Raw genomic sequence first — 14,454 nt, 5'->3', positions numbered from 1 at the left:
TTGCTAGAGATAGGACGAAATGGTAGAATGTTCTAAAGAAGGCTTTGGCCCATACAGGAATGTAGTGCCAATGATGATAATAAGGTCCATTCGCTCAACTCGGGCATATTTTGACAGATTCATAGCTGGAAACCTACAACACAAAAGTTCCTAGCTCACAGTATTAACAGCTTAAATAAACTTTTATTACCGAATTCTTTCATTAAAAAAAGAAGAATTAGTATAAATAGTGGAAGTGTATACTAAACCCATAAAATTTTGGGTAGTATATATTTAAAAAATATATTTCAGTTGTTATAATTTAACATAACTATTTATTATATGGTGCAGATAAATAAATATTGATTGTCGGTAATTCGTAAAGTTCTATTTTATTTACTATTTAGTTTGTTTACTATTAATATTGGCTACAAGCGGCCCAGTGTAGAGAACACTGGAAAGAACTGAGGGAGGCCTATGTCCAGCAGTGGACGGGATTGGCTGATTGATGATGATGACTATTAATATTGGTGTTCTTGGTTGTATAGTAATTTCCAGCCACTTTTATTCTGCCAAAAAGTAACTAACTTCGCAAAAAAATAATTACTAAATTCATTAGACAGTTCGAACTGGGAATAGCGAACCGACTATAATAATTCTCCGTTCTTTTTTTCTTCTCCGTAGCGTTACAACTCTTCGTGGGTTTAGCTGACTTGACAACATTCCTCTCTGGCTTAAGCAATCTTTATCCAATTCTCCATTTCTATAGCTTTAAAGTCTTCTTCTCTATTGCTCTGTGCGATTCTCATGCTAGCCTTACTATTCTTTTGTCAGAATGTCTTCTGGGGTGTCCTGCTCACTGAAGCCTTCTGGACATTATATCTTGAGAACGAAAAGTGATCCATATGCTCTCAGAAAACTAATAGCTGTTCGGGTTCGAAGAAATAAAAGGGGGACCCCTAAAAAATGTTAAAGACATTTCACTCAAGACAAGTTGGAAAAAAGTAAAATGTGAATGCCTTTATAATCCGTCAGATTCGTTTCATAAGTATATAAGTATTAGTACAGTTTGGGTTCCCACTCATACGTCGGGATGTTAATTACAAGCTGTTTCGATTGTCTAGTATGATGCCATTGAAGAATTACGTGCATGTAATTTTACAATGTAGAAACTTCTACACCCCAACTCAATGGCCTGAGACTGATTCATAGAAAATGTCGAGAATCTAAAATCAATAATTTTACAAAAGCCAAAGAAGAGCATTTGTTTCTTAAATTGATTTATACATATTAAATTTTTATAAATCTTCTTTTTGACTAGCTTTACAACTCGTGATAAGCCTTCGCCATATCCACTTTAGCCACCAATCTTCTCCGATCTTGCGCTTTATTTCCCATTGTTCTACCCCAATCCTAGATAAATCGGCTTTAACATCATCCTTACATTATACGTCATTCAAAACCAAGATAAGCTTAAGTTCACATTCATCGATGGGTGTATCGTGACGTCGCAGTGGGAGTCCGCCTTCATAAATAGATAGTTAAATAGTCCAAGGGATGACAGACCAAAATGTGAAAAGGGTGTGCGGAAATATAGAAAGAGACAATATGTTCTCCCTAGACCGACTGCACCAAGTGAGGCAATACTTGTTCAACAATATCAAGTGCTCTTTACTGAGAATCAAGCAATAAGCCAAAACGAGAGATGTTATACAATACCTGGGAACAGGATAAACAAGCAATAGAAAATCTAAAAATGATCATATAACAAATGAAAACCCGAATAGATACTGTACAAAAGAAAATAGAAGAAGAAACAACTGCAAAGTGAAGATATAGAATATCGCACCGAAGAAGATGAACTAAGTAAAGTAACAGATTGGATTCGAGTTCGAAACAAAGGCAAAAAAATGGAAGGCAAGCGACTCCCCAAAGGAAGTACAGCCTTGCTATAAAACAACATCAAACTTGCCAAGCTAATAAGCGAAGATTTAAAGAATAATGGATATAAAATAGAAAACGTAACCCAATTACTAAAAGGAAAGGATAAATCACCACTGCCACTATTTGCACTTACTTTTAGTAAAGGGGAAAATACAAAAAAAAGTATATGAAATTTTACATTTAACAAAATATTATGAAAAACCATAAAATAAAGTACCTAAACGTGTACACTGTACATGTACCCAGCTAATTATAGAGGTTGCGCCAAAAGTTACCAAACAAACAAATACCTACAACTACACTACAAAATAAGGCAGCAGACATGGGGAATCCTATACAAAACCAAGAGACATCATTCAGAGAATCTTCCTTTCAAATACCAGCAGCTTATTTATTTGCCGCTGATGTAGAGTCCATGTTTCACTTCCATATGTAATAACTGGGCGAATAATTGACAAGTAAAGTCCTAATTTAGATTTTCTTTTTATCTGCTTATGATGCTTCATTTTCCGCAGTTATTTTTGCTGAGACCTCTTTTTCTATGTTGTTTTCATCTGTGATTACCGCCCCCAGATATTTAAACTCTTACTACTTCGAAGTTGTGGTTATTTCGGGCAAGTGCGCGTGATATAAAACGACTGGGACTTTAACTTGCAATACGAAACTCAATACCACATCCATTTAGCGGAGTCAAAAAATCAGCCGGAAAGAAATGGTTGAGGCTCTTTCTGAAAAGGCATTCGACGCTTTCAATGCCTACTCCTCAGGGAAGGTCATGTGCTCGAGTAAAATCTTTTACTCCTGAAAATGTGTATCCAAGTTCTTTGACCTGTAAGAACCAGAACATCTTAAGCTTACTAACCCTGCAAAACGTATATTCAGTGTAGACGAAACGGGCCTTACAATTGTTCATCACAAACATAGCAAAGTAATTTCCATGAGAGGGAAGAAGCAGGTTCCGTCACTTACTTCAGCAGAAAGGGGCTAGCTGATTACTGCTATTACATGTATGAATGCTGCAGGAGTTTTCGTTCCACCATTATTAATCTTACCTAGAAAAAATATGAAAACAAAGTTGATGCTAGGAGCTCCCACTGGAGCAGTCCCAGAATGCCATGTGTCAGGTTGGGTACAGGCCGATGGTCTCGTCCTTGATGGTCACTATTCTCATACGAGAAACGTTGCTCTAATAGATTTGGCCAAACAGAATCATGTGACGATTATTTGCCTCCCACCACATTCTACACATAAAATGCAACCGTTGGATGTTGCTTTTATGGCACCTCTGAAAACTTACTACGCATAAGAAATAGAAAACTGGCTTAGAGAAAATCAGTTGAGTGTTGTGTCGCCTTATGTCGTTGCCAGTATTTTTTGTAAAGCGTATAACAAAGCTGCGACGATGTAAATATCTTGCAATGGTTTCCGAAAAACTGGACTGGTCCCTATTTGTCTCCATATTTTTAGGGACTTTAAATTTGGAATTCAAGAGCACTTAGAAACACAAAACATAAGGGACTAACAAATAATAGAACCAAATCATCCAATGCGAGAACATAGAACTCCTTATCCACCACTACCTTATCAACAACTTGTTTCTCCGAAAGACATCTGTCCAATCCCTACATGCATACATACAAGAGAGATACCACTAAAAAACCACATGCCAGATCGGGAAAGGCTTCAGTAATTACTCTAACACCCTACACAGAAGAATTACAGCAAAGTTTGCAGAAGAAAAAAGCAAAAAAATTAGTACACCAGCTAAACTTGGATTGTGTATTTACTCCAGAAAAAAAGAGTTCAACAAAAGGTGTTCAAAAGGTGATAAAAAAAAACAGCAACGCCCGAAGAAGAAATAGCAGATGAAGACGTAGGTCAACCTCCTACATCAAAAGGCAAAACATCAAGAAGGAAGCGGAAAGTTTCTACGAGTTCAAGCTCAGATAGCAGTGAAGACTTTCCATTAGCTGATTCATCATCCAATGAAAGTGAAGAAAACGACGCGGAATGTTTATTTTGCACCGGCAAATTTTCCGACGATAGATATGGCGAACGATGGACAAAGTGTTACCAATGTGTCAGGTGGGCACATAAAAACTGTGGAGAAATAAAGTCCACATTTATTTGCCTATTCTGCTAAGGAAATGGCTTTTTTGAATAGTATCTCAAATTAAGTTATCTGTCTCAAGTTTAGATACCTGGCTATCCCAAATTAGGGCACCTTTTATTTTTAATATTAAATGTCGCAAAAAAAATTAAATGTATTTTTTTGCAAAAATATATGTTTTAATCGCTTTATTATTTTTTTGTTGTGTTCTAGAAACATTAAATTTAAGTTTTTAAAATAAATGTTGTAAAACTTTTGAATATTCTGTTTTATATTTGTTTTTCAAAAAAAGTGTCTCAAATTTGGTGCCTTTCCTCTATATTGAGAATATACTGAGATTTAACCACTTACCTTTGAGTGTAATATAAAAGATTTGTTCGTTTATTGGTTTAAAATCTTTCCTCACTGTCGTCTTTAACCTTTTTGCAATGAGAACTCCACATCCGTATTTATATCTCTTCTCACTACTCGACGACAAGACTATAGCATCCTCCATTTCCAAATTTACGTTGCTGTCCCTCTTATTTTCTGTATTTCTGTTATATCCATGTTATAGTTTTGCAATTATCTAATGGCTCTTTTTGCTATTCCAGGTCTGTTCCAACTTAACACATTCCACGTTCCTATGCAAGTATCCTTATTCCATTGCCTATGTAGTTTATATTCAATATCCGTCCTGTTCCAAGGCAATAATTTATGTTTCGTGGCTCCATTTTTTACATGTTTTGAACGCCGGTCCATAACACAACCCCTTTTTGGAGAACCATTTTACCCGCTCTCGTCAGTTCCCGACCCAATTTTCCACCCGGGTTGGATACCGGATCTCCAGTTGGGTTGCTCGGTTTACAGGGGACACCAGCGTGAAGGTGAGAGTCGGATTTGAGTAGAAGAGGCTAATTGGAGTAAACTGGAATCAACTGCATGTTTTCGCATTATACCCCTTTACCCACTATATTTTTTATAAATATTTTACAAACATCTAGAACGGTAATGCTTTGTTTTACTATTGTATAATTTATTTTCTTTTTTTAGGTATATTAGTTCAGTAGAAAACCTAGCAGTTTCCTTAGCGGCTTTGGGCGAGGGATGGCATAATTACCACCACGTGTTTCCATGGGACTACAAGACCGGTGAGCTAGGCAACGTGTACAACCCATCGACAAGCTTTATTAACTTTTTCGCTCGGCTGGGATGGGCGTATGATTTAAAAAGCGTCTCCAATGACATGATCTTGAGAAGGGCCCAGAAGACGGGCGACGGAACTCATCCCGATGTATGGGGCTATGGCGATGAAGACATAGACAAAGCTGATATGGACGAGTTGATACACATGGCGGAGGAGAATAAGTTTTTTAAAAGGGAAGAGTAAATTTCTTGATGTCTGAAAGAAACTACGACTCTGTATAGTTTTAAATCGACAACTATCGCTCGAAATATTAACAATAAACCATATAATTAAGATTAAAATTTCAAACAGTTTACATTTTTTTTTTTTGTTAAATGACAACTTCTTATATGTATTTCGTGTACACAGTATTTTTTTTTCTCTTCTTAACCTTGTTTTCATAAATTCAGTTAAAATCCTTAACAATTTTCTTGAAACGTTACGTTTCAGATAATGTTTATAGAAAGATAACCTTTTCAGGTGAATTTTTATTAAATTTCAGACATGTCTGAATATTTCTTTAGTTTGTAGTTTCTCCGTTAAAACATTTTTATCTGTTGCTTATTTAGTTTATCTAGAAGTAGAATATTTTGAGTTTATTTTTGGTCCATTTATATTATATGAATTATAATTTTAGTTTTAATTTAATAGACCTACATTTAGTTATCGCGATGACAATTCACTTGTTAGTCTTTTGATTCTATGGGTTTATTTTAAGATAACCTTAGATGTACGTGCATTCTAAGAGTTATTTAGTCATATACATTATAATACTAATAGACTGATTACTGCAATTCATTACCGTTCTCCCAATGCGACAGAGAAAACTGACGCAAAACAGTCCTTGCATCTCTTTCTAATGAACCGGATTTTTTGGCCACGTGACCTAAATAACCAATGGAAAGGTCATGTGGTTGATAAACCAGGCTCATTAAAAAAAGAAGTAGGGACTAGTTTGCGTCAGTTTTCTCTGGCGCACTGGGGAAACGTTAATGTATTGAAGCGATCAATCTATTTGTATTATATATCTATGTATTTAGTTATCAAAATAACCAAACTTATAACCAAACTTCGGTGAAAATTCAGCACTTTTTATTACAATGTTTTTATTAGTTTTTTAAATTACATATCTAATAATTTAATTTTTGTCTAAGGAGAGTTTTTCGAGCAATAGTTGCCGGAAACAAGTACCAAAAATTAAAAAAACTGAACCATACCTACAAAGTCGAACAAATCTTCTTTCGGGAAACATATAAATATAAATTAACTCGTTAGCAAAAAAAATATTATAAATATATTTTCAGTATGAATTGTCTTTGAAATGGAGACAGTGTATTTACAAAAAATAAGTGTCTTGGTAGAGAATTTTTAGTATTTTTTTGGAAAACCCACGAATTTAAGGAACACTTTTTGTACGTATGCTTCTAAAATAATATAATAGTACGATTATATTGAAACATGTATTTAAACGATTTAATAAAAAATATTTATTTATTAACAATTTTTTCTATAAACATTTTTTTTCTTAAAAATAAAAATGTTTTCCTGTAAATGACTTACCTTGAAGTAGAATGTTTGAAAACTAAAATATTTGAAATGTATAGGGAATCATAATGCTTATGATTCCCTATACGTATTTTGTTATGCTGAACCTATGGAACACAAGCTGTTAGTAGTTTCTTCCTCAGCATAAATAAAAGTACTGAGGAATAACCTCGGACATCTATACAGTGATATTCAAGACGACCAACAGGCCCATTTTATAACCTGCAAAGTAATGATCAATCTGCTATTAACTATATGACAGTTGATTGAGAGATAAAATAGAATTTTGTCAAGAACTGTAATATGTTAATTACATTATTTAAAACAAGTGTTTGACCACTCGAATTGAAATACACACTCAAAATTCATAATCAGCATCCAAAAATACATAATAAAATTTGTGTGGACTTATCAAAAATGAAAAGGCCATGAATACCTAGCTGGCCCCCAGACTACAAGACACGATGTATAAAACTGATTGTTTCCAATCCCATTACACTGTTTTAGGTATTCATGTGGAGGTGTCATATATTTTAGAAGTAGTAAGGTGTGATAATCAAAATTCAATATGCCGACTATTTACACACCTACAGAAAGAGTACAAATAATAAAATGGTACTTGGGGGCCATTCTGTAAAAGAAAATATAAATTTTTGAGCTTTTATACATAAGCCAATACCTGTCGAAAAAACTGTATTGGCCATTATTCATCAATTTGAAAAGTTTGGTTGTACTAATGGCAGATGTAAAAATTGCTTTCGTCAGATTAACCTCGGGAAAAGAAAATTAGTCTAGAACGAGAAATTAGAAAAATTCAGGTCTTCTTCTTCTTCTAGTGCCGTCTCCACTAATGAAGGTTGGCTATAACCATTGCAAATTCGTCTCTATCTGCTGCTTTTCTTAAGAGCGTCTGTGTGTTTAACCCGGTCCAGTCGCGAATGTTTTTCAGCCAGGATATTTGTCGTCTACCAAGACCCTTCCTTCCCTTCCTTCGATTTCACCCTTCATAATAAGCTGCAACAACGTGGACTTATCATTTCTAAGTATGTGCCCCAAATATGCTGTCTTTCGCCGTTTAATGGTGGTCAAGAGTTCTCTGTCACTTACCATTCTGTGCAACACCATTTCGTTCGTAATATGATCGGTCCATGGTATCTTCAACATTCTCCTAAAAAGCCACATCTCAAAAGCTTCCAGTTTTCTCATTAGGTCATTATTAACAATTCAGGCTTCGACACCATACAGAAGAATAGAGTGGATATGCAAACAACCTCTAGATACCTGTGCTGACGCTTTGGCGCTTTATTCTCCAGTTGGTTAGTAGAGTAGTCTTTCTGCAGTCTTTGGTAGAAGTGACAACAGACTTATCGGCCTCAAGGACTTAGCTTTTTTCTGTCTGGTTTTCATGCTTTCGATATGTGCTCCAGTCCTGTATTGGCCTTTAGTATTATATATAATTTTTTATGCAGAAGTTTATTTCATTACTGTAGAACTATTGCATAAATCCCGTCCTGGCCACACTCTAGTTTTCCTTACAACCATAAGTTATATTCCCCATTCCAATCTACCTATATGTTTAACGTTTTGGTTTAGACCCATGAGAATGCAATATATTCTAATATATTTAAACTATAAAGTTTTTTTAGGGTATCTTTACCCATTCTGTGTATATGAACCAGACATTTTTTGGAGTAAGGGTGTAATTATCTGAGGGTCCTTCGAGAAAACTTTATTGGAGCCTTAACATTTTTGCAATATGTTCTATCTCCTCGCATTGCCTTCTCCACGATTCTCTTTTTGCTGTTCTTAGTTCCGTATTATATTAAGTCAGTCCTTTGCGTTACTCACCCTATTGACCTGATCTTTTGGCGAAATTAAATTTTTATCCTACCTATGTCCTCTGATTTGTTAGAGAATTAGAAATGTTCCGGCAGCTATGTCTAAGATCCAATGTCTGCCTTATCGTCCCTTTAACCCTACCTAAATAATATTCCAGGCCTACTTGATATGCTTTAACCTAAGATTAACCTCGGGAAAAGAAAATTAGTCTAGAACGAGAAATTAGAAAAATTCAGGTCTTCTTCTTCTTCTAGTGCCGTCTCCACTAATGAAGGTTGGCTATAACCATTGCAAATTCGTCTCTATCTGCTGCTTTTCTTAAGAGCGTCTGTGTGTTTAACCCGGTCCAGTCGCGAATGTTTTTCAGCCAGGATATTTGTCGTCTACCAAGACCCTTCCTTCCCTTCCTTCGATTTCACCCTTCATAATAAGCTGCAACAACGTGGACTTATCATTTCTAAGTATGTGCCCCAAATATGCTGTCTTTCGCCGTTTAATGGTGGTCAAGAGTTCTCTGTCACTTACCATTCTGTGCAACACCATTTCGTTCGTAATATGATCGGTCCATGGTATCTTCAACATTCTCCTAAAAAGCCACATCTCAAAAGCTTCCAGTTTTCTCATTAGGTCATTATTAACAATTCAGGCTTCGACACCATACAGAAGAATAGAGTGGATATAACATTTTACCATCCGATATCGGATATGCAGATTGACTCATTGGTTACTCAGAAATTTCCTCATCTTCACAAATGCTGCTCTTGACTGCTCTATTCTTGAGCTAATTTCGGATTCAGATCTTCCGTAATCCAGACTTCTAAGTATTTCATTTTGTCCACTTGCTCAATATCTGCATTTTTTATCTGGATACTTGTAATGACTTTTCCTCTCTTACTGATAACCATGGTTTTTGTTTTCTTTATGTTTATTGTTAAACCAAACTGTTCCCCAGTATCACAAATTGTGTTTAGTAACATCTGCAGGTCTGTCTGACTTTCAGCGATAATTACTGTATCGTCAGCTTAACGGATGTTATTTATATTTTCACCATTTATCTTGATCCCTTCTGTATTCAGTTTATAAGTGATTGCGAAATTAATTTTTCGGAATATATATTAAATATTAATGGTAAAAGTATACAGCGAGTGATTGCCGGTATAAGCGAATTCCCCACTTACTGACCAACGGCTTAGGGCGGATGAGTCGGTGATTGGTGGGGTATTCTTTTGTCCTGGGGTTGAGAAATCAGCCCCGAACGCGAATGAATCAACAAATAATGGGGAACCACTGCATTAACGGCTCATAGAACACCCCCAGGAAAATCACCATAGAATTGACACTGCAATTGCAAACCGTTACTAATCATGGAAGTGGAGGCCAAGATTCGGCAGAAGAGGAGAAACATATTTATACCAAGAGGCCTCTCAGGTCGTAAACATGCGAAAACCTCGTGAAGAAATCCTAAAAATAAAGAAATCGAATTTTAGAATGTGCACATGAAATGTTAGAAGTCTATTTGCAGCTGGAAACTTGACAACGCAATTCAAGAAATGAAAAGAATGAAAATAGACCTACTGGGAATCAGCGAAATGAGATGGCCAGAGTCAGGATCATGTAAAAAGGACGGAAGTGTATTATATTATTCCGGTAACAGCATAGAACACCCGCATCACAAAAATGGTGTAGGTATATTATTAGTAACATCAGAACTGAGTAAATATGTGACCAATTTCGTACCAGTCTCGGATAGAATAATATTACTCCAAATAAATACCCAACCATTTAAAACTAACATACTTCAAATCTATACCCCGACTGCAGATAGAAAATGCTACGATGAAGTCGAGAAGTTGTATGATCAGATCCCAGATATCTTATAGAAACTTAATAAACACGAAATTTTATATATTATAGGCGACTTCAATGCAAAAATTGGGGAAGGTCGACGAAGTCAGACTGTAGATCCTTATGGTCTAGGACAACCTAACGATCGAGGACAGAGATTGTATAAATTTTGTAAAGAAAACAATATGATCATTGCAAACACCTGGGATAAACTACCCAAGCGACGACTATACACTTGGAAAGCCCCATTTGCCGTCAAAAAGTCACTACATTTCCTGGGGCAGATATTGGATCTGATCATCAACCATTTGTAGCAGATATTAAACTAAGGTTAAAACAAATTCAGCGACAAAAACCAATGTACTTAACTTTGACGATATAAACATAAAACATAACATTAAAAAAGAATTTAACAATAGAATAAAAAACATCGGAGAACAACTAGAAGATCCAGAAGAACTATGGAGTGAATTTAAAAACCAAGTTAATGAAATCTCCACAAACAATGATTATAGGAAAAACTTGATCAAGAAAAATAAATGGATGACAGAAGACATCTTGAAATTAATGGAACAACGTCGACTGATAGAATCAAATGAAACAGAATATAGACACCTGCAGAGAAGAATAAAAAAGGAGATTAAATTAGCCAATGAAAAATGAATGAGAGAAAGGTGCGTCGAAATGGAGGATGTAATATCTAAACAAGACTTATTTAATATGCACAAAAAACTAAAAGAAATGAGTAACATATTTAAAAAAACGAGTTCCCTTTGTACTCGTTGACAATAATAACCAAATTAAGTATTGTAAATGAGCACAAAATAAGAAAAGAATGGCAGCTGTATATATCAGAGTTGTTTGAAGATGACAGGAATAATATTGACGAATTCTACCAAAACTGTACTGACGGCCCAGAAATTATGAAATGCGAGGTAGAACACGCTATAAATAATGCTAAAATTAGAAAAGCTTATGGTCCAGATGATACACTAACTGAGTTGCTGAAACTAGTAGAGGATGATAACATAAAAGTAGTAAGACTTTTTAATTCCATATATAACACCGGAGTGATTCCCACAGATTGGCTCAAATTCATCTTTGTCGCAATACCTAAAAAAACACAATGCGAGAAAATGCTCAGAATATCGATTAATTAACCTAATGAGCCACACTTTTAAAATTTTCCTAAGAATACTTCACAACATAATTAGACGCAAATGCGAAGGCGATCTTGAAGATATCCAATTTGGTTTTAGAAATGCTATGGGAACCTGGGAGGCAGTTTTTGCGCTTCACATCCTATTACAAAAATGTCGTGACCAAAGAAAAGATGTATTTGCATGTTTCGTGGACTTCGAAAAGGCATTCGATGAAATACAGCAGGTAAAATTAATGCAAATACTGAAAAATATCGGAATAGATGACAAGGATATTCGTGTCATTAAAAATTTGTACTGGAATCAAACTGCTATCGTAAAAATTGGAGATAACTACACCGATGAAATCTCCATACAACGAGGAGTCAGACAAGGTTGCATTTTGTCGCCAACATTGTTCAATGTTTACTTGGACCAGTTATTTAAAAGGACACTTGAGAGACAACCATATAAAATAAAAATCAACGGGGAACTACTTAATGCGATTAAATATGCAGACGATACAGTAATTCTGTCAGATAATATTGAAGGTCTCCAAATTCTGTTTGATCGTATTCAATAGGTAGGAGAGGAAATGGGCATTAAAAATAAACTCAAACAAAACCAAATATTTAGTTTTTAGTCGTGACCCACATCCCGATGTAAAGCTTCAATTAAACTGAGTCCAAGTTAAGAAAGTTCACAAAATGACATATTTGGGAACTGTGATAATGGACCAACTAGGTCCAGACATAGAAATAAAACGTAAAATAGCAATGACTAAAACTGCTTTTATGAAAATGAAGTCATTTCTTTGCAATAATCATCTCAGTTTAAAACTACGACAAAGAATGGTTAAGTACTATGTTTGGTCCGTACTTTTGTATAGTGCAGAAGTGTGGACGCTAAAAGTATCGACCATGAACAAAATTAAAGCATTGGAAATATGGGTTCATAGACGAATGCTAAAGATACCTTGGACAACAAGGAAAACTAATGAAGAAGTACTAAGGAGCGTCAACAAAGATAGAGTACTGCTAAATACTGTTAAACATCGAAAAATGTCTTATCTAGGACATTTAGTAAGGGGAAGTCGATATATAATATTACAACTGATCCTTAAAGGCAAAATAGAGGGCCGTAGAAGTGTAGGAAGAAAACAAGTTTCTTGGTTAAAAAACATTCGTGAATGGACACAGATATCAAATGCAGGACAATAATTCCATATTGCAGAAGATCGAGAAGCCTTCGCAATGGTGATCGCCAACGTCGGATAATTCTGATATGGCACGCGAAGAAAAACACAGCCCTGTCGCACTCCTCTATTTATCTGTTGCGCATACGTGCTAACTCCATCTAATGTTACCACAGCCTGTTGGTTCCAACCGAGATTTCTCACTATGTTAATGTAATTTTTGTCGAGTCCTTTTCTCTTTAGACATTCCATGAGAATGTTATGTTTAACTTTTTCGAAAGCTTTCTCATAGTCTATAAACGCAACGAAAAGATCTTTTTGTTGCTCTCGGCATTTTTGGGCAAGAGTTGTGAAACTACACAGAGCTTTCACTGTTCCTAAGCAGTTACGAAAGCCAAACTTCCTATTACTCATATCCGCTTCGCACTTTCTGAATATTCTTGCATGTATAATCTTTAAAAATGTTTTTAATGCTGATTAACCTATAGTCATTACAGTGTTTGGGGTTCTTCGTTTTTGCTAGCGGAACAAAGATGGATAGCAACCATTCTGTAGATATCTCACCAGATTGTATATGTTGTTAAAGAGTATAGTTATTGCACTTAAATTGTCTTCGTCTATAAGTTTAATCTGCTCAATATAAACTTCATCTGGCCCAGGGGCTCTGCCAGATTTTGAGTTGTTTATAGCATTTTGCACTTCAGATTTTAATATTATTGGTGCTTCCTCGTTATCAATTTGTGTTGGTTTCGTTCTTGTGTCCATGAAAAGATCTTTAATATATTTAGTTCATACTTGTTTTCTTTTAATTGGGTTATTAATAGGTTTATTGTTTTTGTCAATTAATCGGTTAGGTGTATTTGTTCGTGATTTTCCCGATAATTCTTTCACTTTTTTATGTAAATTATAATGATCATGCTTTTTCTGCAATTCTTCCACTTCGATGCATGTTTCCATCATCCACTTTTCCTTAGCCTCTTTTATTTTGTTCCTTATTCATTTATGTTTTTCTCTGTACTTATTTGAGTTTTTGTTTTTTTTGAAGTTGACTTAAATAAAAAGAACAATAAGGGATATTTTGAAAAGAACCAACTATCATTGTTATAAAGCCAGACCACTTAAGAAATATTTCCTAATGATCATTTTAACCTTGCGTAACTAGCGATCGTTTTCTGTGCACCGTTAGTGGCGGCGTACTATGAGTCCGCATACCTTTTTTGCACGTGAAAAGCATGATATATAGTACATGTGACCTTGTTTTTATGAACAAGCATTGTAAATTAATAATATACTTACTTTACTAAAAATATACAAACTCTACAATTGTACTGAGCATATTATTATTGAAAAAGGGCCTCCAAATAACAAATGGTGTCTCCAAATTTTAAACGACCTGTTTAGCAGCCGGCATACGAGTTGTCAAGTTTACTGCCATTGTTCGTGATGTGGGAGGAGGTGTTTTGTCCACTAAATTTTTCATCTTTTCCAACCAAGTAAGGTTGGATCTTCAATTTCATAGAACCAGAAGATCTAAATATTAATACTCTAATAACAGGTAAAGCTTAAACATCTTTATATTTCTTAAATTTTTAGATTTTATAATTTGTTTGTTAACGCAAGTGAGATAGTAATTAACAAAAGTGAGAAAATAGGAATCTATATTAAAATAACAAGTTTGAAAATAAAAATTGTA

General features: G+C 35.0%; 1 protein-coding gene across 1 annotated transcript in view; it reads left to right on the top strand.

The window, feature by feature from the left end:
• Positions 1-6,699, top strand: part of LOC140449530 (alpha-amylase-like) — a 265,425-nt gene extending 258,726 nt beyond the window's left edge. Inside the window, exon 12 of the mRNA XM_072542729.1 lies at positions 5,066-6,699. Coding sequence (XP_072398830.1) covers positions 5,066-5,402 — 337 coding nt within the window. The 3' untranslated portion in view covers positions 5,403-6,699. The remainder of the gene's footprint in view (positions 1-5,065) is intronic.
• The last annotated feature ends 7,755 nt before the right edge of the window (positions 6,700-14,454 follow it).

This window comes from Diabrotica undecimpunctata, chromosome 1, assembly GCF_040954645.1.
Source record: "Diabrotica undecimpunctata isolate CICGRU chromosome 1, icDiaUnde3, whole genome shotgun sequence".
NCBI classification, from domain to species: domain Eukaryota; kingdom Metazoa; phylum Arthropoda; class Insecta; order Coleoptera; family Chrysomelidae; genus Diabrotica; species Diabrotica undecimpunctata.
Note: the sequence above shows the minus strand (reverse complement) of the source record. Positions and strands in the feature narration are given on the sequence as shown.